The sequence below is a fragment of the Stegostoma tigrinum genome, chromosome 12, assembly GCF_030684315.1.
Source record: "Stegostoma tigrinum isolate sSteTig4 chromosome 12, sSteTig4.hap1, whole genome shotgun sequence".
NCBI lineage: Eukaryota > Metazoa > Chordata > Chondrichthyes > Orectolobiformes > Stegostomatidae > Stegostoma > Stegostoma tigrinum.
The window spans coordinates 76,637,269-76,664,293 of NC_081365.1; the positions used below are offsets into that span (position 1 = coordinate 76,637,269).

The following is a 27,025-nucleotide window of genomic DNA, read 5'->3' on the forward strand; positions in this document are numbered from 1 at the left end:
GTTCATCCAGCCCCACACTTTGTTATCACGGGTACAGAGAATGCAGTATACCACATTGGCAGATGTGCAGGTGAACATCTGCTTGACGTGGAAAGTCATCTTGGGGCCTGAGATGTGTGTGAGGGAGTAGGTGTGGGGGCAAGTGTAGCACTTCCTGTGGTTGCAGGGGAAAGTGCTCAGTGTGGTGGAGTTAGAGGGGAGTGTGGAGAGGACAAGGAAGTCCCGGAGAGAGTGGTGTCTCCAGAAGGCAGACAACGGTGGGGATGGAAAAATGTCATCGTTTGGGTACATCGTGATTACCTCTAACAGCACTGCAATGCAAGATCTCCAAAAAAGGGTTAAAATCCAGAAACAAACGGTCCTGGTCTCAGTTTATTTGTCATCTCGTTCTCAGGCATTTCCTACAACAGACGGTGCAGGCCAAGCAGACGTTCTCGAAAGTAATGCTAATGAACTGGTCTTTATAACGCACTGTATGTTTGTACCCCACAATTCACCTCTCCACGGTGGTCTGATGATCCAACTCATCTGCGTTCAATTTATGATCTGGATTCATGTCAACTGGTTCCTGGATACTGGAGAGGAGGGTGGAGCCATGTCTGCGTGCCCGATTTAGATCATCCTTTCGGAGAAGAGAGAGAGTGTAAAAACAATTAAAACAAAACTGATGGGTAAAAATCAGAATTCTAGCTTAAGTTATAGGATTCTAATGTTTTCTAACCGAGAAAAACGTAACGTTGCTGATTCAGTCCATAATCTGACGTTTGGAGTCAGTGTGAATATTCGTTTCGGATTTAACTCCTCACACTGATGCCAAAGTTGGTAATGAAATTTTCAGTTAGCATTAGGTTATCAGATTATTGGCTCGTCTACAGTACCAAGATGCACAACTTTCACGTGAAACTGCTGGAAATGTCCACAAAAAAATTTATGGCAACGAGTGAATTATTTCCAACTCAAAAAAAATTGTAGAACATCATAGCAGGAATACAACGAGGGTCCAAAAAAGATGAAGGGAGAGAACATTGACAAATTCCAAAGTGAATGCACAAGTATATTTTTCAATAAAGAAGCACTTAGTGGTTAAGTTTAGAATTAACTTGATGGGGATTTGGGAGTAAAGGACATAGGGCATCATGGTGGCTCAGTGGTTAGCGCTGCAGCCTCACAGCGCCAGAGACTTGGGTTTGATTCCACCCTCGGGTAACTGTCTGTGTGGAGTTTGCACATTCTCCCAGTGTCTGCGTGGGTTTACTCCGGGTGCTCCCACAGTCCAAAGATGTGCAGGCTAGGTGGATTGGCCATACTAAATTGCCCGTAGTGTTCTGGGGTGTAAGTTAGGTGGATTAGCCTCTTCGGGAGGGTCAGTCATAGGTCATAGAATAGAATGCCTACAGTGTGGAAACAGTCCCTTTGGCCCAACAAGTCCACACCGACCCTTAGAGCATCCCACCCACATCCATCCCCCTATAACCCACACACACCTGAACACAATTTAGCATGGATAATCCACCTAGCCTGCACATCTTTGTACTGTGGGAGGAAACCGGACCACTTGGAGGAAACCTACGCAGACACGGGGAGAACGTGCAAACTCCACACAGACAGTCGCCTGAGAGTGGAATCGAACGCAAGTCCCTGGTGCTGTGAGGCTGCAGTGCTAACCACTGAGCCACCACGTTGAGTGCTCTGGAGTGTTTATCTCCTCGGTAATGCTCATATACTTTAATTCTTTGTGAATGGTGACATACCAGGCAGTAAGTTACACATTTATAGAATTTTCAGCCTCTGATCTTTTCCTGTAGCCACAGCATTGTTATGGTTGGTCCAGTTCGGTTTCTCATCAATGGAAATATCCAGGAATTTTGACAGGACAGAGAGCGGCATCAATGTTAATGCATACTACTGTGAGATAATTAGATTTTCTCATGTTGAAGGTGACCTCATCTGAAGCTTGTCTATTAACTGCCTGGTTCCCATCCCTTCTGCTTTCAGCACCCAATCAGAATCTCAACAAAACACTATCTTGGCCTTGTTACATTTGACTTCACCAAAAATTTTGTGTGGACTCATTAGGCCAAAGGGCCAGTCCCACACTGTAGGGATTCTATGACATTAGAATGCAAAGAATTGTTCTAAATTGAATTTTCAAAATTACACACACAGGCTCAGCACAAGGGGACGGTGACACTAATTAGACAGAGGGGATTATACACATTACAAATAACTTCAGTATTGAATTTTTTGAGTTGCAGATGACAATGGATACATGTCCAGAGTGGAGTGGGTTCGTTAAAATGTAATAAGGACCAAAAGGAAGGGCAGATCTTAGAGGCCTTTACCTGTTTCCAATGTGGGAATGACAATGTGATTAAATCACTAAAGAGAAATGGCAAGTTCCTGTAAAATAGCTAATGTAAACCATTTCATTTCAATTGATAGTATATCTGTGCTAATACCATTAATGCAAAGGTTTGAATGAAACAGAACAAGGACATGACAAAGCAGTTGTTTTCAGTATGTTGGTGGATTTGCAACTTACACAATCCAGACATTATTGTACCCCTTTGATAAGATCTAACTTCTCCAAATCAAAGTACAGTGACATTATTTGCAACAGGAGATAGTAGTTTAAACAAGGAAACAAAAGGTTATCAATTAAGGCTCTTGCGGCACAGCGGTAGTGTGAGCTACTACGCCCGGTACAAGTCTCACCTGCTCCAAAGATGTATAGTAACATTTCTGAACAGGTTGATTAGAAAAATTGAGAACTATATCAACTGTTTGCTCACCCACCTTTTCATAGGTTAAAAATCCAGCTGAAAGATTCGGTAGGAAGGAACAATGGGAAACTTCTAGAAGAGATCAGTGATAATCATGATCTACATGGATAAGACAACACCACCATGGCCTACAGTGAGACTCCTTCAGGAATGGAATTCAGCAAATTTGTAGCCATGTAAACTTGAAGGTACGTCTATTGATTGTAACAAGGTCAGGCAGGTGGACCTCACAGGATACGAGTTCCCTGATTGAACCCGATTAATAGCCCCAATCAGGGAGCCCTGGCTGACAGGTATCAACAGGAGTGTCAGAGGTTCTGTTCACTGAGACAGAGCTGGATCAGTATCAAGAACGCTACATGTTTAAATAAAGTGCGGCTTGCTGACAGAATACTGACATCTGTGGTGTTACTTAGTTTGGGTTAAGGAAGAAAACATTTTCATCTTGCATTTCATAGCATGACAACTAGATTTAGTCAGTCAATAATTACATGGAACTGGGTGAGAGAAGAGGGAGGAACTGGGGAGAGAAAGGCGGGGGGGGGTGGTTTGGAAAACTGGAAGAGAGAAGGGGGATAAACTGGGAGAGAGCGAGCGAGCAAGAGAAGGAAAAGGATGGGGAAGAAAGGTAGAGAGAGGTGAGAGAAAGTGAGAAGGGGGAAAATTGGGCTGAGATAGCGGGGGACTGGGATGAGAGAGACGGGAAAAGGAATGACAAAACGGGGTGAGGGGAGAGGAAAAAGGGGGAGAGGTAAGGGCGAGAGAGATGAGAAAGGGTGACAGGTCAAGAAAAAAAAAGTGAAATTTGGCAGTGCGTATAAAATGTTTGTTATTAGGTACGGAGTAGCATTTATATAATATTCTAAAAGGAAATCTTGCACAAAAGGCAAATCTGAGAAACATTGGCCCATACAGCATTATGTAGCTAACTATTTTCTTCTGGAAAATGTACCTTCTGCAAAGGACGCTGACGAGGAATGCTTTCAGAATTGACCTTGTTCGCTAAAGGACATATTGGAAAGAAAGAGATTTAAAAATAAAGTGGGTTTATGCAACTCACTATATGTTACTGTTTCATCAAAAAAAAAGTTTTCTTCAAGAAATTACTGGAGATCCTCATTGTGGGTTTACGGGTGTTATCAGAAGTTGATTGTATTACACAGAATATAAAAACAATTTTATTTCTTGATCTGTGATATGAAAATGGGACATAAACATTGTGAAAGAAATCACTGTTTCCTTTTCATTAATTTTGTTCAAGGTTTTTTGGTTGTCTTCAAAAGTTTTTATTTAGAATAGGAAATCTATTAGTAGAGCAAGTTACTGGGGTAATCAATTAGTTACCTGGGTGTGACCCCTTCCAACTCCACTTTGATTTTGCCATCGGCCCCTGTCCCTATTTCTCCCTCACCATTATCTGTCTGCACTGCCCTTAATGGGCTTTGGATACAAATTATTCAATTGGAAAACACATGTGATTTAGTGATGATGGTTTAAAAAAAAGCTGCGCAAGAACACTTCTGGGTTAACCAAAAAAGAAGAAGCTAGGTTGGACTGGTACGTGGAAGAATCTGCAAGAGTGGATGGAGAGCACTTGTAGTACTGTGGTAGTGCCCATACCCTTGAGCCAGGATGCCTTTGTTCAAGTCCCACCTGCCCCAGAGTTGTGTCAGAACATCTCTGGGCAGGTTGATTGGAAACCAAAGAAAAATTAAATGGCATCATGCATTTTCACTAATGTGGAAACATGGGTTACTAAAAAGTGACGGTGGATGATAAGAGGGAAGATCCACAGGCAATGTCGTGGTGGGGTAAAAGGTCACTTGATTGTGTCTGATAAAACTGCTGGATATAATTTAAGAAAAAGACCAAATAGTGAAGGGCTCTTGGTGGTAGCGTCTCTACCTCTGAGGAGAAGGCTCAAGTTCAATCCTACCTCCTCCAGAGATGTATCACAACATCTCTGAAGAGACTGATTAGAAAATATAAAAAGACTGAATCATTCATTCATTCATTCAACCACAAAAGGAAGGTAAAAACCAAAAGAAATGCAGGTGCTGTAAATCAGGAACAAAAACAAAGTTGCTGGAAAAGCTCAGCAGGTCTGGCAGCATCTGTGAAAGAGAAAACAGAGTTAACGTTACCAGTGGCCCTTCCCAAGTTCTGAGGAAGGTGTCTGGGCTTAAGTCTCACTGACAACTTGAATCCCAGCTAATCAATGGAGAGGAAGTGGCTCAGGCCCTATGTAGGAGGTTGTTTCTTACACCCATTCACGCACTCAATGAAGAATGGAAGATAAGACAGTTCAATTGCAAGTCTTTCTTTTTCAACAACATTAAAACATTAACATTTTATCATTTGGTAACATTGTGCACATTAAGGGATATTCTATTTGTGATGACAATTACACTCTAGTTTTCATCCAAGATGGGCACTAACAGGTGGCATCTAAATTGAATTTCATTGCAATTAAAAATTCAATAGAAGGCAACTAAAACAAATAAATTAAGAAAGCAATGAGATTATAGTGTAGCCAATAACCCTGAAAAAAAGATACAAACTCAGCCACAAAGACATAAGGCAAATAAAATCATGCTAATGGTTGTTTATATTTGACGTCCTAGTTGGAACAACTGTTATTAGGATGGATTAAGTAGTAAGAGTGAATTCCACGTTTTGCCTCAGATAGTGTCTTATTACCTTTTTGATAGTATTTCGATTCAGATGATTAAAATGGAAGGTGATTAATACTTAATTAATTTCATAATTTTTGCATGAATCCTGAAAATCACAGAAGTTTCTGTGATAAATTGTATATTTCCGGGCTGGCATGGATAATGCCAATCCTTATGAAACCAGACAGAATAAAAGCTATTTGAAAAGTTAAGTCATAATTATTCCCAACTGCAAATTAGGCAGATATTTGCTGCTACCATGACCACAGTGAGACGTCAGGATGTCTTTTTCAGGATGTTCAATTAACATGCTATAGGATTACACGAAACAAAACGTGATTACATAATTCACATTGCAGCTACAAAGGGCATTCTAACAGTGTAGAGAGCTTCAGAAATGTCTTACATTTTTATGCTTGTAGACTCACTGGAGTGATGGCATAGAAGGTGCACACTACATTGCAGTTTTTGTAAAGGTGGCATTGGAAGATGTTTTTGCTGTTACCTGCTATTATCAGGTTATTGAAGGTCTAATTAAAGCTCATGCCTGCCTGTTTAAATGAATTTGAGCTTTGTTAATGTGTGTCATCATATATACAGGAAATCGTAAGCATCAGAACTGATTTCAAAGCATATTTTGCAGCTCATCACAATACATAATTCCTCCACAGTTTTTAAGTTAGTTAACGCCTTTTCTGCACATATGCATTACAGCATGCTGTGTGGTTAAACAAACTCTCTCCCAAACGCACTTACTCATATCATTGCATGCTGTACATTACCTTCATCCTATCTCGCTTTTGGGTGTGCGTTGTCATAAGACCCAAAGTTGTTGTCACATCATTTGGCAGATCAGTTTCAGCCAACTCTGTTCCAAAGGCCTGTAGCATTTGTGCAGTTTCTTTTACCATTACAGCAAAATTTTCAATACCCTAATACAGAGGATACAGTAAATATATATTAGAACAAATCAGGCTAGATTTGGTATGACAGAAAAACATTTATATGTAGAAAATACACATCTGTAAATATAAATAAAAATTCAGGTTCCAAGTAAACAATAATGAAATTGTAACTCAGACTAAACAAATTCCTTTATTCAAAGTGCTCACAACCGTGGAATCAGTATTAAAATTCATGAAATATTAGAAATAAGTCATATGTTTGAGGCGACTTTTTTTGATCAGTTGAGTTGGGAACATGCTCCTGTTAAGGCATGCTGTTAATTTCAATTTGTTCCACTGCTGTAGTAAGGATAAAGCTGAAGCATTGACAGCACAATCTTCCGCCAGAAGAGCTGAGAGAATGATCCATCTCAGCCACTTCTAGAGGTTTCTAGCATATCACCAGTCTTTAGCTAGTTTGTTTCACTCGCTGTGACCAAGAATAGACGGAAGAGTTTTGGCCATAGTACTGAAGACTTGTACTCCCAAACTTGCCATGCCTCTAACCAAGCCATCCCGTTGCTGGCATCTAATCAGCAATGTGGACATTTGCCCTGGTATATCCTGTACACAAGACGATAGATAATTCAACATGCCAACTACTGACCAATAAGGCCACTCCCAAACATCGGCAAAGTGATGGACAGTTTCATCAACAGGGCTACCAAGCATCGTCTACTCAGCAATAATCCGCTGTCTGAGGCTCAGTTTAGTTTCCAACAATTCCATTCCTGGTCTCATCACAGCTTTGGGCCCAAACATGGACAAAAAAAGCTAAACTCCATGGGCAAGGTGAGAGGGCTATCCTTGGCATCAAAGTCACAATTAACCAAATGTGGCATCGAGGAACCCTAAAAAGCTACAGGCAATAGGAATCAGGGAAACCCCTCCACCAGGTGGAGTCTGAGCTAGCACAATGTAAGATGGTTATGGTTGATACCTCATTCCTGGGATATCACTGCAGGGCGTTCCTCAGGATAGTGTTCCAGGCCCATCTATCTTTATCTGGTTTATCAATGACATTCCCTCTACTATGAATTTAGAGTTGGAGATGTTCGCTGATGATTGCATGATGCTTGGTGTCTTTTGTGACTACTCAGATACTGAAGCACTCCATATGTCATTGAGTAGGCTTGAGTTGACAAGTTACAAGTACCATTCATGTCAGACAAGTGCCAGGCAATGACCGTCTCCAGTAAGAGAGCACTCTTAAGCATTGTCCCATGACATTCTCCCACTATCAACATCCTGGAAGTTATTATTGATTAGAAACAAAACTGGACTGGCCGTTTAAATATTGTTGCTACCAGAACAGGTCAGAGGCTAGGAATACCGCAGGGAGTAACACACCTCCTGACTCCCTAAAGTCTGTCCACCGTCTACAAGGCACAAGTCAGGAATCTGATGGAATACTCCCCACTCGCCTGGTTGATTGCAACTCCAACAACACTCGAGTAGCATGACACCATCCAGAACAAAGCAACCAGCTTGATCCACACCATACTCGGTCCCTCCACCACTGACATACTGCAGTAGCAGTGCGTATATCTACAAAAAGCCCAGCAGAAGTTCACCAAGACTCCTCCATGGGCAGCTCCTTCAAAAAAACAAGGATGGATACCACCTATAAGGGCAAGGGCAGCAAACACATGGAAATACTATTCAAGCCCCTGACCATCCTGACTTGGAAATGCATCACTGCTCAGTCATTGTCACTGGGTCAAAATCCTGGAACTCCCTTCCAAACATCCTTTGGGGATGTACATACAGCAAAAGGACTGCTCACCACTTTCTCAAGGGCAATTACGAATTGGCAATAAATAATGGCACAGCCAGTCATGAATGAATAAAGAAAATGTATATTGCTCACTATCCTTTAGGTAAGCTTCTGTTAATGCTCCAGTTGCCACAGGGGCTAAAATGTTATGCACTCAATTATTTGAGAGTTTATTTGTGTAATCTAGGATGACAGGAAACGCCACAGAATTCAGCTCTGCAAGTGGGAAAGCAGAGAACATCTTAGTGTCCCAATCAAGGATTAGCTGTTGCTCACATGGTCAAATTGCTTACCAATAGATACAAAAACCAAGTGACGAAGTTATTCAGATGAAGTATTGATGGGGAGCAGAATTTGTAAAATAGTTACATCAGCCTACAGGGCTAAAATGTACACAGGCATGATGGATCGTGTGGCTTCCTCCTGTAATATATGTACTGTAATCGTAGAATCCCCCTGAATGGCCATTCAGCCCATCCACACACCCCTCCAAAGTGCAATATAACCCACACTCAATTCCCAACCATATAACACTGCATTTTCCATGGCTAATCCACCTAACTTGCACATCCCCAGAAAATATAGGCAATTTAGCATGGCCAGCCCACCTAAGCTGCACATTTTCGGATTGCGGGAGGAAGTACACAGGCGCGGGGAGAATGTGCAAACTCCACACAGACAGTGACCCAAGGCTGGAATCAATTCTGGGTCCCTGGCTCTATGAGGCAGCAGCGTTAACAAATGACTCACTGTGCTGCCCCATATTAAATAAGCATTTCAAGCAGAAAGAAGATAGGGCAAAACTGGACACACTTTGTTTAGTCAGTGCTCCTGAGATGCTGCTTGGCCTGCTGTGTTCATCCAGCTTCACACTTTTGTTATCTTGGATTCTCCAGCATCTGCAGTTCCCATTATCTCTGATTGTATGAAACATTTGGGTTTCAACAATTACTCATTCAAAGTCATCTGTTTCTCTTTCTTTTCCTCATTTTACCTTTGTTAATACGCAAAGATGATGTACATCAGTCTTAGTACCCAATATAAAGCAAAGTAATTAGCCCAGCTCACAAAAGGACCATAAGTCCATTAGATAGACACATTATGGATATACAGGCTGAATTTTATGAAAAATTGGTTGTGTAAATTTCTGGGTGCTTCAGGAAGAGTTTCTCTCCATGAGCTCAAGCCCAGTTAATTAAGGCATTTCTCTACTTCATTACACATGCACCAGATCCCGACAGTGCTGTGCCCTCACCATTGGCAGAAGTACTCGTCCCTGCCAGGGACTTCCGAGATTTGTGCCATTCATGCTATAGTTAGACCAGCTGTGCACTAGGCCGAGCAATAACCCTTCATAGTACACGCAGTGGGAGGATAACAAAAAAATCAAAGCTTCTCAAGATGTAAAAGTTACACAGGTGGCACTTCATTAGAAATACAGTCCTACAATCATAAATCTATTGCATCTTAGCATCACCACCTGTGTGACTGGCTGTTGTAACAACTGCAACTACAGATGCTACTGTTCTTAGCGTTGTACCATTTTAGAATCCTGGTTGAAGAATGAGTATCACACTTTCCCTAGTGCCCAGCATAGCATAATAAATCAGTCATTCTTCAACGTGGGAGCATCATATATTGGGAAGCTTTCAAACAGCTGATAATGTCAACTCTCATTCAACAATGGAAAAAAGTGAAGAATGGAAAAAAAGAGAGAGATTGGCAGCTCTGAGGATTGGCAGCGGCACCACAGATGTAATGATCGCAGCCAGTACAAGGGGCTGGATGTCAGACAACATTTGAGTGACCGTGAGGAGATTTTGAGGTGGAGTCACCGGGGAAGTGGGTAGGGGTCTGGTTCTCTGCAGGCCCCCCCACCCCTTCCCCATCCCAGGTCCCTCAATTAAGATGTTTGAATGAAGGGCACACAGGTCACCCAGTGAGAGTTGGTTTGACACAATCACTACCTGGCAAGCCTCGCGGTCTACGACTGGGCCAATTACAGTGGTTGCAGGATGAAACCATTAAGTGGGCACTAACTTCCCGTTTAAGGGCATCAATTGATGGCAGGATAGGAAAGCCATCCATGGGCCTTCCTAATATGGACTTAATGAGATGGAGCAGGAAGGCATCACAATCCCCACCCACCCATCCACCTACCACCCTCCCACCAGTTTAAACATCCTTCTCAACATGACAGCAATAAATTCCATCATTGTTTTGCAATTTTCAGACCACCGTTCAGAGGAATTCTAGCATACAGGCTGTCGCTTTCCAATAGATTTCAAATTTGACCATTTTTTCATATTTTGGTGTGCACTCACCCTCTCAAATAGAGAAATATGCAGTTACCCTATACCATGCTTGGCAGCAAGGCAAGAATATCTACTCTTTATTGTTTAAAAAAAAACTTGTAATTCAAACTTGACTGCTCTTAGAGAACTTTAAAACTGAAATAGTAAGAGAATAATTTGGTATGATGCTGCAGTAAACAAAAATAGCAACTGAACAACAAATAACAAAACAACCACAGGATGAGAGGCCAGTTAAACCCAGTGCACATCTGTGGTTGATCTAGCATAGATCAATCTAAAACTGAATGCATTTTCTCATGTGCCTCTATACCCCTTTATTTTTCTTTGCTTCCACCAATTACACAATTGCCCTAAAATAGAAAAACAATTCTGTATGCCTGATGTGTCAGACTCAATTGTGTTACACACATTTGAACACACCACATTGATAAAACTTCTCTTGATATAATACATTGGGCCAGTTCCTGCATTAAGTTTGAGTGATACATGACATTTAGGTGTGATTTAGCCAAAGTTTGATAGTGAGGAAGCAAGACCTCATGAATTGCAACTTTTTGGCCAATTCCACCTGCAGGTGTGCGAAACAGCAGTCTCTCCCTTTTTCTCTTAATCCAATCTCTCTTTCCCTCTCATCAGTTCTCTTCCAGAACCTGCTTCCAAATGGACATCACCCATTCTGATTTATCATCTTCATTAATTAGGTTTCTTTTTCAAATCATAAATCCCACTGGTTAAAAAGGGAAAAAAACTGCGTCCATCGTTCACCCGAGCTCCCAGATTTCTTTGTGGAGCATCACACAAAATAAATTTATGCGCTCCAAAAAAATTAAAAACAGACACATGCACAAGCAAGTCGAATAAATGGGCCATTTCATTCAGCACCCCACTCCAACAAAACACAGCCCATTGTATTATCTAATTTCCCATAAGCAATATGCTGGGAGATCTGTGGGTTCAAGTAAATGTTTGTTTCTTACCGTCCGATGATATAACCACTGACTGTGGGAATATTCCAGTGTACCTCCAAGTTCCTGGGTTAGCTGTGTTTTGTCAATGTGACTGTGTAATTCGGTTACTGAATTCAGCATTATGATCTGCAAAAGAAGATCCTCATAAATACACTGAGCACCTAACACAGAAGAATGACCATTCCCTAACTAAAGCAAATCAAACATTCACCCATTTACTGAAAATGCCAAATGCTGATTAAACCAAATTAAGTAAACTGGCCAATGGAAAATTTGTTTGCTGCAGTTCCTGAAATTTACCCATTGATAAAAATCTGGTTTTGAAAATAATTCTTCTTTTAAAAACATATCAACTGCATCACGCTTCTGCCCCTTGGTATTACAGTAGAACGATCACAATCATATTACGACTATTTTTTGTTATGTTTTGGGTTTGCAGCTGAGTGCAAAGCTGCAATTGCCAGGCACATATTTTGGCAATACGTCATGCCTTGTAAGTTGTGCCCCACAAAAGGCAAGAGTTCCTAGCTGGAGCATGGACACAGAATAGCCCAGAAGTCCAAACACTACCTCAAAACTTTCAGATTGCCTGTCATTTGTTATTTTATACAAATACAGCAAAAGATTCCTGGACTTCTCACTTATTTTCTTTGGCAGAGTTAATATCAGAACATCAGTAGACAAGTCTTATCATCCAGTCATTGCTACTGGTTTAAAAAGTCAGCTCTGGATCAAGAAACTCCTGCTCCAGGCTGATCAACTCCTTTCTGAAATCACGCTTATTTGTGGATCCAAATGCAACATGGATGCATCAATTGTGATAGACAGAGACAAAGTAATTCACAGAGTGACAAACATAGCAGAGGAGTAAAAGAGTGGTAGGAGTAGAGCCAACTACAACTCGCTGGAGCACAGTGTTTAGAAGAGATAAATAACTGACTGGCATATATATGAAGATGCTTTTCTTGCAAATAATGGATATGCTTGATAGAGGAGTTCCACTTCCTTGACCTGTAACATATGCCAGTCCATGTAGTAAATCAGGCAATGTCTGCAACAAGGCATCAGGAGTTTGTTAGTATCAGAGATAATGGGAACTGCAGATGCTGGAGAATCCGAGATAATAAAATGTGAGGCTGGATGAACACAGCAGGCCAAGCAGCATCTCAGGATCACAAAAGCTGACGTTTCGGGCCTAGACCCTTCATCAGAGAATGATGAAGGGTCTAGGCCCGAAACGTCAGCTTTTGTGCTCCTGAGATGCTGCTTGGCCTGCTGTGTTCATCCAGCCTCACATTTTATTATCAGGAGTTTGTTCTTGGGGCAGCTCTGGGTCTGGATTGGCAGTTACAGCTATCCATAGATACATTATAAGATGTCCTTAAGAAGATCAGAACTCTGGAAGGTGTTGATTATTAGTTCAGATTACTAGGTCCAAATATCCCTCTGCAATATCAGTGTGCTGTCAGGAGTAGTACAAGATAAAACGTTGCTCCAGCAAGTGATCCTGATGCACTTTCCTTCTGACCCCTTTGGTGCTAATGTTGGGACATTTATGCCAGAGTCACCTCTCCTCAAAAACTCCTTTAGACCTGCCCCTTAAGGACCTAGTACTCAATAAGCAGTTTGCAGGAAGAACCTAAAACCATTTTTTGGTAAAATGGCAGGAATACTGAATAGACACAGCAGGAAACAGTATAAGTCTTGCATAATTTGTGGTGATGATGAAATATGAGATTTGCTCATGAAATGGGAGGGATTCAACTGCTCTCATGGCCATGGCATGATTTGCTTCCAAAGATTTATCAGCTTTGGGAAATAATGCTCCCTGTGGGGCAAAGAATATTACTCAATATTTCAGGTCTAGTATAAACATGCAAATTTTTTTATTAACAACAGTTTCGGCTTATTTTCTGCATTAACTTGCATGATTGGCAAAAGGCTTATCTGGGATTCATCATCTTTTCCAACCTGCTGCCATATAACCAAGTGATCGTAGATTTTTCCCAATTTCTTACCATCTCATTGAAGGAACATTATAATTTTATGCCATTCGCCTGCCTTTATTTAAATAATCATCAAATGCCATTTTGAATGCCTTTATTGAATCTACCTCCATCATATTTCCAGGCAGTGCATTCCAGATCATAACTAATAATTGAATGAAACTTTTCCCCCTCTCTCCCCTCAATATATTTGTTTCCTTTGCAAATTACTTGGAAAGTCCATGTCCTCACATTCTCTTTTTTTTAAAACAAGTGGCACAGTTTCTCCCTATCATCTATGTCAAGTTTCTTATGAATTAGAAAACTTCTATGAAATTCCCTCTTTAGGGTTTTGGCCCAAAACAGTGACTTCCCCACTCCTCAAATGTTGTCTGACCTGCTGTGCATTTCCAGCCCCACACTTATTGACTCCAGCTTCTAGCATCTGCAGCCCCTTACTGTCTCCCTCTTTGCCTTCTGCATTTCAAGGAAACCCTCCCAAACACTTTGATCCATCTTCATAATTGGATTTTCTCAATCCTGCAAGTATTCTTGCAAACTTTTCCCGTCCCATATGTTCACTATCAATCCCATCCTAAAAGTTCAGGACCCACAATTGCACACAGTACTCCAGCTGGAGTGATGAGGGATCTTTTCCTCAAGACAAGTTATTTAAAGATTTTTGCTAGCCTGCGCTGCAGAGATCCTCAAGGCCTACTTGGACAACAGAAACAGGTCTGTATCCCACTGATTCTGTAATTAGGATGGACATTCCTAAATCCATTCACTCTCGGAAATAATTTAAGGCTGAGTCTACAAATATTTCATTTTCCCTTCAAGAAATAGTGGGGAGGCAATGGAAGCATTCCCTGATCGATCAACAGCCTGTTAAATTATGTCATGAATACTCCTTCCATAGTCAACAAGGCACAGGTCAGAAATCCTGAGGTTTCTGGCCTAGAGTTAGGGATACTACCATTGAACCACAAGATCTCCATTTAAACACAAGGATAAAAATTTTAAAACTATGACAGTGGGGGATCAGGGCCTAACAAAGGTTAAATAGGTCAGCTAGAATAGGTTAATTGTGGAGTGTAATTTGGGGGCTTTATACAAGAAACAGAAGTTTAGCTGCACTAAAGTTTACAAAACATGGGAGGATGGGATGGTGATAACCAGGTCCACATTGTACCTAGATGTGAGGTCATTGCGATGAGCTTTTTAATTGAAGACAACAATGACCTAAAAAACAAAGTCACACTCTCAGGAAATGCCATTTACAAATTTGACAAGGGCCTTTCCGATATTGTGGAGCTGATTCACTTGACTGAATGGATTCAAATGGGTTGCTGTGCAAGAGATTGGTGTAGATCTCGAAGGCAACAGAATGTTCAAGGACTTAAAGATGAAAGAGGAGTAGAAGGTAGGCCAGTAGTTTATAAGGAGTCAAGGGTAGGTCTTTTTTAAGGAAGGGGTGATAACATAGATTTTGAAGGCAGGAAGATCTGCACTTGAAGATGTAATCACTTACAATGTCAGATATAAATGAGCCCGAGGAAAGGAATATGGGTAATTAGCAGCTTCGTGGAAATTGGATCAAGGCAGCACCAGGTGGGAACCATATTTAGGCTAAGTTTGAAGTGGACGTGGATGGGGAGGATTTAGAAAATTAGGAGTGATGCATGATCAGTGAAAACTGCAGACCTGGGAACAAATTTGACTTTAGTTGGGGAAAGCAGGGAAAAACAAGAGCAGCAAAACGCCTGGTCAAACAGAAACATTATTCATTAATAACTCTGATCAAACCATCTTGAGGAATATTAATAAATAAAAGCCACATCTGTTAGATATTAAAACTGCTGAGTGACGAGCATTTTAATTCAAAACATCTTCAAGTTCAAGCTAGGAATGCTTAACAGTTCTCATGTATCTGCTGTACCCAAAACACATACAGCTACCTGTGCAAAGGTTGATAATGTGATTTTATCAGGCATAACAAGCATTTACAGCCAAAAGCCACCAGGTGGAGCCTACTTAATTTTTTGACTGATTTAATCACTAAAGTGATCTGTCAGTAAGGCTAATTTTACAAATTCTGCTCACAATGATAAAGTATATTGATGGCGAACACAGTGGTAATGCACACCCCCTGTTCCCCTTCAAAACTTATTTCATACGTTGGACAGAATTGTGATGCATAGCTTACTTAGCTTAGTGATCATTTTCCACTCTACATTAAAAAGAATACTGACAAAACAGTTGCAATATTAAAATGATGAATAAACAGTCAATCTTTACGAGGTCAGAAATCACCTGACACCAGTTATAGTCCAACAGGTTTATTTGAAAACACAAGCTTTAGAAGCCTCAGCCCTCTTTCAGGTGTTAGTCATGTGATTTCTAACCCAGTCCAATCTCCACATCAATCTTCATGAGTGAGGTGAAACAGTAACATTAATTGTTTTTAACAATGGCCAAACAATCACATTACACTGTTATACATATAGAGTTAGGCCACTGATCAGATAGGATCTCATTGAATTTTGGAACAGACTCACAAGGCTGAATGGCCTACTCTTGCTCCTATGTTGTCCAACCTCAGGTTAAAATCAACCACTACTGTTTTTAGCTTTGCTAGAACATCTAAACCTTACAGTATCAAATTCTGTGTTCACAAAGTACTTCATAAAAAATATCTACTTTATAAAAAAATCCTACTTCATATACTTAAGTAGATTTCAGCCAAAAACTTTCCACATTCCATGTAATCAGATTGCAATGATGTCTCTCTGCACAGACACACACCTTTCCACTCTACCTTCTACCCTATATTCATTAATGAGATAGCAAGAGCTGCCGATGCTGGAGTCTGAGATAACACAGTGTGGAGCTGGAGGAGCACAGCAGGCCAGGCAGCAGAGAAGCAAGAAAGCTGACGCTTCTGAAGAAGGGTCCCGACCTGAAACATGAACTTTCCTGCTCCTCCCATGCTCCCTGGCCTGCTGCGATCCTCCAGCTCCACACTGTGTTATCTCTAGACTCAAATGCTATTTTCTGCAGTCCGCCTCCCGGTTATCCACTCATACCATCTTTGCCACACAGTTTCTCCACCTCGCCCAAATGTTGGACAGCTGGAGTGAAAAAGCAAAGAAAAGAATCTTGACCCTTGAAATTGAAGTCTGCCATTATAAAACCATAAAATCTATTTGTACATATTCGACCTTACTAACAGCACGTCATTACTGCTTCATCTGAACACGCCTGACAACGTTAAACACAGGCACTGTTGCTAGCATAAAACAACATTAACACTGAATATGCAAAACAAAAAAAATCAGGGATATATCATAAAATAGAATTCAAACTGGTCTGTCATGGTACAAGATTCTTTTGAAGAAAAACATTTGGAACACACTCTTCAAACAAGATTGCATTACTTTATCTAAATCTAAATCTTTGAAAGGGAACAAAGTTTATTACGAAATATTAGTGTTATACAACATTAAGCTTATTATTATTATTGGCTTCCTCATTCAAGTCGCATTTTGCTCAAAGAAGTCAGAATAAATCAATATTGTAAGGAAGAATAGAAATGACTTCCCTGTTAGCCTTCTCATATCATAGAATCCTTACAGTGTGGAAACAGGCCTTTCGGCCCAACAAGTCCACACCAAATCTCAGAGCATCCCACCCAAACCCATCCTCAGTAACCCACCTAATCTGCACATCCCCGAACACCACGGACAATTTAATATGGCCAATCCACCTCAACTGTGCATCTTTGGACTCTATTTTCTAACTATTTCCTGGTAAACTGACAGCACTCTGTATCCAATATTCTACTTGTATTCTTAAACTGGCTGCTGCGAGGTGTGCGACAAGAACTCAGATCAAGCTGCTTTTCCATTTGACCTGCTCTACAACATAATTGGCATATTTTCTATACAACATGGTTAAAAAAAATCTCAAATCAATTGTAAGGAATGGTTTGGCCATATATTCTGCCGTTAGTTGCCTGGTTGTCAGCACGTTTTCCTCCTGACTGCCAGGTTAATATCCCAAAATTGCATTGCAACAATTCATAAAAATCAAGTCCAATGCATGAGATTATTAGTTAGCATTATGCTTCTAAAAATATCATTCTCCCTCCTCTCTAGATATTTCCATGTAATTTTCAGGCAAGCACCAGCTTGGGTATTTGTGACATTTACTAACGTGTTCAGGTTGATAGAAGAAGCTTTAAAGTGTTTAGTTTACCAACTTGTTCGTTCAGTAAATTTTATGTCACCTCCTTGTGTCTGATTCCATTTGGTGTCCAGCCTCAGAGACAACGAAGCCTCAGGGTGACAACTGCCTTTTGAAATGCAATGCCTCCTCATCATGGGCCATTTGCCAGATTGGCAGCAGATGTAGCAGACAAGTGCTGAATGACAGTTCCACGGGATGTAGCAAGGGTGGGGAAAAACATAAATCAAAGTGTTCACTTCTGAAGAAGGGTCCAGGTCCAAAACATCAGCCTCCCTGCTCCTCTGATGCTATTTGGCCTGCTGTGTTCATCCAGCTCTACACCTTGTTATCTCAAGTTCTCCAGCATCTGCAGTCCCTATTATCTCTGAATCCAAGTGTCGAGTTCTGTTTTCCGAAAAAGCTGAAATTTCACTAAGCATTTTTCATTCCTGTATGTACAGATCAAAGGCTGGGGATTCTGCAGTGAGCAACTCATCACCTGCCTCCCCATAATCTGTCTGCTATCTCGAAGATGCACATCAAAAGAGTGTAATGGAATACTTATTTTTCCGATAAGTTCAGTTCCAACAGCAGTCACGAAGCTCAGCACCATCCAGGGCAAAGCAGCCTCAAATGACTGGTGCCCCATCTAGCATTTCAAATAGCCACTTCCTCCACAATTGGTACACAATGATACCATGTAACAAGAGACAGTGTAGCAACTCACTAAAACTCCTGACAGTACCCTCCAAACCCATAACCTCTACCACAGAAAGCCAGGGCATCAGACGCATCAGAATGTTACCAATTGCTAGTTCTCATCCAAGTCACACACTGTCCTTACTCGGACTAAGTCATTACTCCTTCCTAATAGCTAAATGGGGTACCGAAACCAGACGAACTGCAAAAGAATAAAATGGCAGCCCATCAACACCTTGACACAGTCACTTTGGGTTGGGAATCAGATGTTGGCCCTGCCAGTGATAACAACATGCCATGTTTTTTTTAAGAAAGCTAACAGTTTGGCAGATATAATTTTGAACTGTGATGACATTCTCTATCAGATTGGGAGGGGACTGTTTGTTCTGCAAAGCAGATAAAAAGGTGCATTTTGTTCTCACAAACACCGCCTACTGCTTATTAATGGCCAAGGGGTCACACCAGTTCCTTTTAGCATTTCCTTTTCTCGAACCAGGGGAGTATACCACCAGTCTAGCAAGCCCCATCCAGCTCCAACCTTACACTTCCCAGGCTTACAGGCTGCCAGGTACTATCCTAGCTTCAACACCCTGCGTCTGCTGGTCAAGTGATCAGTCAGTCTGTATATCAGATGGAAATCAGCAGGATTCCCCCGTTCAGAGGCTCTGCACTCACTGTCAGTATCCACTAGATCCTTCCCATCTCCTGATTAATACTGGCTCCATTGATTTTAAATTGGGCACTGTATTATACGTACATAATTGGCCACTTCTTACCCTATTTCACCTGAAGATTATAATTTGTTTTATCTCCTCTTGTACAATACTATGCAGGATCAACTGGGGCATCATTTAACAAGTCTGGTTTAAGCAGAAACCTTTGGACCAAACTTTCAGTGGCTAAAACAAAAAAAAAATTATCTGCTCAACAATCACATCTACTTGAAAAGTCAAACTTACAGGTACTTTTAACTTAAAATCATCGCGATTAAATCTCAGGACAATGTCAGAGATAGCTCTTTGAAAGATTCCTGAGGGTCGAAGAACGAGAACCAATTGAAGATTTCCCGGGAATGATCCCTAGAGGGAGGGAGAAATTACAGGCCATTAGAAACAAGGGTAGCAGTAAACCATTCACCTTGTCAAACTTGCTTTGGAATTCAAAACAATCATTACATGTATGTGGCTTCAAAACTATTGTTACCTTTTGCTGAATCTAGTTCCCCGAGAGAACAACATCCAACTCAGCCTTAAATATAATAAAATAATAAAAAATCCACAGCCAACTGCAGAACAGAATTCCAATGATTCAAAATACCTGCAGTGAAAAAAGGTCCCCAAAAGCAGAAAGTGGAGACAGACTTGCAGATGTCACCAGTTCAGGGAATGGATGTAGGTGGGATACTCTTTAGAGGGATGGTGTGGACCCACTGGGCCGAATGGCCCGTTTCCACACTGCAGAGAATCTAATGATTCAGTTGGTAAAATGCCTGACCCTGGCAAAATGTCTCAGTTTATTTGTTGGTAATAGGTTTGAGAATGAATGTTTACAAAATACAACAGCACCAAGATAATGAAATGAGAGGCTGGATGAACACAGCAGGCCCAGCAGCATCTCAGGAGCACAAAAGCTGACGTTTCGGGCCTAGACCCTTCATCAGAGAGGGGGATGGGGTGGGGGTTCTGGAATAAATAGGGAGAGAGGGGGAGGTGGACCGAAGGTGGAGGAGAGGAGAGTATAGGTGGGGAGATAGGGAGGGGATAGGTCAGTCCAGGGAAGACGGACAGGTCAAGGAGGTGGGATGAGGTTAGTAGGTAGGAGACGGAAGTGCGGCTTGAGGTGGGAGGAAGGGATGGGTGAGAGGAAGAACAGGTTAGGGAGGCAGAGACAGGTTGGACTGGTTTTGGGATGCAGTGGGGTGGAGGGGAAGAGCTGGGCTGGTTGTGTGGTGCAGTTGGGGGAGGGAATGAACTGGGCTGGTTTTGGGATGCGGTGGGGGAAGGGGAGATTTTGAAGCTGGTGAAGTCCACGTTGATACCATTGGGCTGCAGGCTTCCCAAGCGGAATATGAGTTGCTGTTCCTGCAACCTTCGGGTGGCATCATTGTGGCACTGCAGGAGGCCCATGATGGACATGTCATCTAAAGAATGGGAGGGGGAGTGGAAATGGTTTGCGACTGGGAGGTGCAGTTGTTTATTGCGAACTGAGCGGAGGTGTTCTGCAAAGCGGTCCCCAAGCCTCCGCTTGGTTTCCCCAATGTAGAGGAAGCCACACCGGGTACAGTGGATGCAGTATACCACATTGGCAGATGTGCAGGTGAACCTCTGCTTAATGTGGAAAGTCATCTTGGGGCCTGGGATAGGGGTGAGGGAGGAGGTGTGGGGGCAAGTGTAGCATTTCCTGCGGTTGCAGGGGAAGGTGCCAGGTGTGGTGGGGTTGGAGGGCAGTGTGGAGCGAACAAGGGAGTCACGGAGAGAGTGGTCTCTCCAGAAAGCAGACAGGGGTGGGGATGGAAAAATGTCTTGGGTGGTGGGGTCGGATTGTAGATGGCGGAAGTGTCAGAGGATGATGCGTTGTATCCGGAGGTTGGTGGGGTGGTGTGTGAGAACGAGGGGTATCCTCTTTGGGCGGTTGTGGCGGGGGCGGGGTGTGAGGGGTGTGTTGCGGGAAATGCAGGAAACGCGGTCAAGGGCGTTCTCGACCACTGTGGGGGGGAAAATTGCGGTCCTTGAAGAACTTGGACATCTGGGATGTGCGGAGTGGAATGCCTCATCGTGGGAGCAGATGCGGCGGAGGCGGAGGAATTGGGAATAGGGGATGGAATTTTTGCAGGAGGGTAGGTGGGAGGAGGTGTATTCTAGGTAGCTGTGGGAGTCGGTGGGCTTGAAATGGACATCAGTGCAGGAGGGTGGGTGGGAGGAGGTGTATTCTACAACAACATCAAGTTTCTTTTTCTCCTCAGAGTACACAGAATAGAGAGGGAGAGAGCCAGAGCAAGAGCACAAGAGTGCGAGAACGTGCAAGAGAGCTAGCGGGCGAGAAGACAGAAGAGAGAAAAGTAGTAACACATTTGTACAACATCTTCCATGTACTTAGCATGTCCCAGAAGTAAGTACTTTAAAAGAAAGGGAAAAGGGCAGCCAACTTGTAGAAACTGCAAACAAACAGCAATACAATAAATGACCAAAGTGTTTTTTGATGGTGATGAATGGGCGATAAGTGCTGGTTACGGCACCAGAGAAATACCTTGCTCTTTCCAGCATAATGTCATAGCATCATTTACACCCGGCTAAACAGAGCAACAAGAAAGAGCTAGAAACATACAGTAGGTGAGCCAACACTTGGAAAGATAATGTTAGATCAGAGCCTTCCATCCGTAGCTACATGTTCCTGCTCTTAACTGCACATTAACTAGGGTCCCCTTACGTGCTGCATTTAATTGATGTGACACAAGGCAACTATACCAACTGGCAAATAAGCTTACTTCAATGCATCTACAACACATCCTCTTAGCATAACTAATGTTTTGAATAAGTCAGTAGTGATTTTAAAATATAGATTTCTGAACTCTCCCTCACCCAACTCTCATTTTTCAAAAAAATCCTTCTGAAAGCTCAACTACTGGGTACAAATAACAGCAGTGTCTCTCTGTGTAACAGACCTACCTTCGGTCCACTACCATTGGGAGTCTGAATGGTGAGTACTGGCTGCTATGCGACTGTTGGGACAAGTTGTCAAAACTGCTCCACTTCTCCAGCAAGACACACAAATGAACATTTTCAATGCACTAAGGTGTGCATACTGTTGTCTTGGAAAATCCTTGTCCCAGTCCCAAATTAATTATGTTAGGCCATTATCGATTGAGATCAGGCAGCACTGCTTCAAACAGAAGGTAATAGGATACTGGGACTCTCTCTCACAAATGGATGTAGATACTGAATGTCTATAAAGACTGTGATTAATAGATTTTGAAATGTAGGTACTCTGTGTAAGTGGAGCCAAGGTAAAGGTCACCAATTATCTAGCTGAACAGCACAATTTGCAAAGATGGCTGAATTCTTACATCCATTCCTACATCAATAGAGTTCTATATGTGACCTGTGATTTGACCATCCTGAGAGCTACAGCATCCACCTAGAGACTCAGCATATGCAGATCTTGGAAGAAATTTGAAGCCAGTTGTGCAGACCCTGCAGTTGTTAATGTTAGAAGTTCACTGGGGCACCAAGTAAACTTTAAGTGGGGTGGCTTCTGTATCTCAATAGATCAAACTAGAAACCAACTGCATATTTTCCTGAGATCCCTGTCAGAAGCCACAAATGAAAAAAAAGTGTCAATCTCCCACAGTAGAATCCCTGTCTGTTCAGTGCTTAGCACCCACAAAATACAAAATAAACTGAGTAGGAATTGCAATTTTATATTCACAGTATCACAAGAACATATCATAAATTCACACCTGTAAAACACAGAAATGGTTTGATAGTTCAGTCAATAAAAGCCATACATAGCAACGACAAAATTATTGTGACAGCGCACCTTATGTTACCTTATTGCCTCTACCCAATTTAAATAAAATCAATAGATCTTTTATTGAATGATTGTTTTATTATACGTTGAGAAGCAATCAGGTTGTAGTAACTGCTTTACAAATAGAGTGAAATCGGTGGTTCTGCCCTACCAGTAGGAAAATGTTGTGTCATTGTTTCCTACTTCTGAGGCATGCTTTCTTTAGCAAGTGGGAGCAATAAAATTACCCTGTACATTTTCAGCATTACCTTCATGACCCTCATGAAAAGTCTGGCTCTTGGAGTCAGACCAAAGCAGACCATTGGACCACCTCAGCACAAAAAAGGGTGCCTTTGGCTAAAGGTGAGAAAGCGCACAGCTCACCATCCCACTTGGCTGTCATGTCACAGGTAACTGTGCTCTAATTTAATGCTTAGTATTCAGCAGCTGTCTCTAAAGAAAGACATAAAAGCTGCTGAAGCTTAGACTGCAATGGAACTCACCGTGATTCGTAGTAGTGATGCTCTCACGGAGGACCATTTGTCTTGCCTCCTATCCACAAGCAGAATAAATCCAATGTCACCATCTTGAAAGCTGGGAGGAGGAAATTTCAGGAACAAAATTTAATTTTTTTTTTTAAACAACATGCAGCTTCGCTTGCATAAAGTCAAGCAAGCCCCTGAGCCACTGACTCTCCAGCTGAAAAAATGCACCTGGATAATAAAGGTTTTTTTCACAGACCTTAATTCTGGTTTCAATTCCACCACTTCAAACATTTAGTGAGGAACAGATTGCTGCCAAATTCAAATCATGACCAAAGTCACAGGAGCAAAGCATATTCTAGTTTACATCACCCATTATTATATACCACAAGTTTTTGCTGTTGATAAAGACACGTGTTTCAGAAAGTTTAGAAGAAATTAGAAATCATACTCTTCAGACAGACACAAGAAACACCTCCCATGGGGACAGCTGACTCCTTCAGAAAATGGAGCAGTTGCACTTCACAAGCGAGAAACAGGGACATCATCACTGTTCACATCACATCAACTGCAAACAGAGGTTGTATAGGCTGTGAAGCTGTGATCTGTCAGAAACAGTTTCACTTTTCTGCATCATTCAGTCACGCCTGCCGCATATCGAACTGAACTAAGGAATCTATAAACCCCAGTCTTTGTCAGTCAGAGGGAATTGTACAATGCCAGCGAGGTGGTTTCAAGCCAATTACAAGTGGAATATAAAAGGAGATAGCCTAGCACATCATCAGTAAGCAAATGCTTATAATTTTAATTCTATAACACTGATCCAAAATATAGATATGAGATATCATTTCTCTATTAGATTATTTCATTGCAAAATTCTGCTTCTGTATCCATAGGGTGCAAAACTAGATAACAGCAGCTGTGGGTATGAGGCACTCACTGCAGATTTGCCCAATAATAAAATCCCCCTACTTTAAGATTTCAATTTGCCTTACAACATGATCTTCTTTTCTCGAACAGCCGAGCAGGAAAAAATATCCTCCCTCTTTACATTTCCAAATTCAAGCGAAAAGATGTTTAAATGAAACAGCAAGCAAGCCTGCTACGTAGACTTGTGATTCATCTATATATATTTAGTATCATTTATTTTAGTTTGTGTTTTTGAACTGGTGACTTTTCTGTGCGCTGGAAGGGTTTAATTATTAGTAAGTATGTCTTACGGCAATATCTTTTAAAACAGAGGGCTAGTATGGCCATACAACCATAGGAGATGGGAACATGAGTTGGTTATTCAGCCCCTCAAGCTATTTACTAGGATCATGGCTAATCCGACACTCCTCACATCCACGTCCATGAATTTCTCATTAATCCTTGTTTCACAGAGTGATCAAGAATCTATCGCAGCCTTAAATATACACAAGGATTTTGCCCCCACAGCTTTCTGTGGCAAGGAGTTCCAAAAACTCTCAACCTTCGGAGAAAAGTTGCTCCTCAATTCAGTCTTGAATTGGTGCCCCTTAATTCTGAGACTATATTCTCCAGTCCTGGGCTCTCCCATTATTCTTCCAAACTCCCAAGAGCACATTCCCAACCTGTTCAGCTTTTGCTCCATACCAGGGATAATCCTGTTTAAACATCTGTAGCGATTGTCCCAGCAAACTGCCTTAATGGCATATCATTGCTTAAATAAGGAGATCAACACAGCTCGTGGCACTGCAGATGTAGTCACACCAACACCTTGTACAGTTGTAGAAAGGTTTCCCTGCTCCTATACACCAACCTCTTTGAAATAAGGGCCAACCTGTGTGCTAGCTTTCTAACCTTCATGTATAAACTCCCTCAAGTCCTGTGTGTTGCAGCAAATAGCCATTTGAATAATATTCTGTTCTTTTGTTCTCCCTTCCAAAATGAACAATTTTACATTTGTCCATATTATAATCTTTTTGCCCGTCTTCTGCCAACTTACTTAACCTATTCCACCACAGCAAATGTGAATTCAAGGAAGACGCTTAATTCCAGATTCTATCAATGACCATGAAACCACTGTTTCACTCATGTCCTTTAGGGAAAGTAAATCTGTCATACTTAACTGGTCTGGCTTACATGTGGCTGAACCTTAACTGCCTTCGGGGTAATGAGGAACGGGCAAGAAATTTTGACCTAGCCAGAGCCACCCATATCTATGAGTGGTTAAAAGAAATCTGTCCATTATCATCCCTTTTTGTTTTGCACTATCATCCTTTTTGACATTTAATCTGCCCGGTCATCCATCCTTTCACAGAATTTCTTATTTTTTCCATTCAGAGAGTCATAGAGATGTACAACACACAAAACAGGCCCTTCGATCCAATTCGTCCATGCTGACAGGATATCCTAAATTAGTCTAGCCCCATTTGCCAGCATTTGGCCCATATCCCTCTAAATCCTCCCTATTCATATACCCATCCAAATGCCTTTTAAATGTTGTAATAATACGAGCCTCCACCACTTTGTCTGGCAGCTCATTCCATACATGTATCATCCTCTGTGTGGAAAAAGTTACCCATCAAGTCCCTTTTAAATCTTTCCCTTCTCAGCTTAAATCTACAGCCTCTAGTTTTGGACTCCCCTACCCTGGGAAAAAGACCTTGGCTAGTCACTGCTTCCATGCTCCTCATGATTTTACAAACCTCTATATGGCCACCCTTTAGTCTCTGATGCTCGACCGAAGATAGCCCCAGCCTATTCAGCCTCTATGGGAACATGCTGGTATATCTTGTCTGAACCCTTTCAGGCTCCACAACATCTTTCCTATAGCAACGAGATCAGAACTGCACACAGTATTCCAAAAGTGGCCTAACCACTGTCCTGTACAGCAGCAACATGACCTCCCAACTCCTGTACTCAATGTACTGACTAATAAAGGCTAGCGTACCAAACACCTTCTTCACTGTCTAGCTGTGACTCCACTTTCAAGGAACTATGAACCTACACTCCAAGGTCTCTTTGTTCAGCAACACACCCCAGGACCTTACTATAAAATGTATAAGTCCTGTTCTGATTTGTTTCCAAACTGCAGCACCTCATATTTATCTAAATTAAACTCCATCCGCCACTCCTCGGCCCATTGGCCCATCTGATCAAGGACCTGTTGTACTCAGGGGTAACCTTCTTCACTGTCCACTACACCTTGCAATCTTGGTGTCATCTGCAAACTTACTAAACATAACGCCAATATTCACATCCAAACCATTTATATAAATGACAAAAACAGTGGCCTCAGCACTGATACTTGTGGCTTACCGCTGGTCACAGGCCCCCAGCCTGAAAAGCAACCCTCCACCACCACCCTCTGTCTTCTATCCTCAAGCCAGTTCTACATCCAAATGGCTAGTTCTCCCTGCATTCCACATGATCTAATCTTGCTGACCAGTCTACCACAAGGAGCCATGTCAAACGCCTTATTGAAGTCCATATAGATCAAGCCCACCTTTCTTGCCTTCATCACTCCTCATTGTTACTTCTTCAAAAAAAAATGCAGTCAAGTTCCTCCCCCACCTTTCCCTTCCTTGTTTAAAAGTTAACTCTCTAAGCATTTCCATTCTAATGAAGTGTCAACTGACCTGAAACATTTATTTTGTCTCCACAGAGAGTACCATTATATGGAGTGGTTTGCCATTTTTAT

General features: G+C 41.8%; 1 protein-coding gene across 6 annotated transcripts in view; it reads right to left on the reverse strand.

Annotated features, from left to right (window-relative positions):
* The window catches only part of mcf2la (mcf.2 cell line derived transforming sequence-like a), a 187,699-nt gene that overhangs the window by 97,755 nt on the left and 62,919 nt on the right, over positions 1–27,025 (reverse strand). For all 6 annotated transcript variants that reach the window (XM_059650444.1, XM_059650443.1, XM_048541031.2 and 3 more), the window contains 5 exons: positions 23,383–23,473; positions 19,333–19,452; positions 11,472–11,588; positions 6,241–6,390; positions 498–622 (listed from right to left, as the gene is read on the reverse strand). In XM_059650444.1, the coding sequence (XP_059506427.1) occupies positions 498–622; positions 6,241–6,390; positions 11,472–11,588; positions 19,333–19,452; positions 23,383–23,473 (603 nt within the window). The remainder of the gene's footprint in view (positions 1–497; positions 623–6,240; positions 6,391–11,471; positions 11,589–19,332; positions 19,453–23,382; positions 23,474–27,025) is intronic.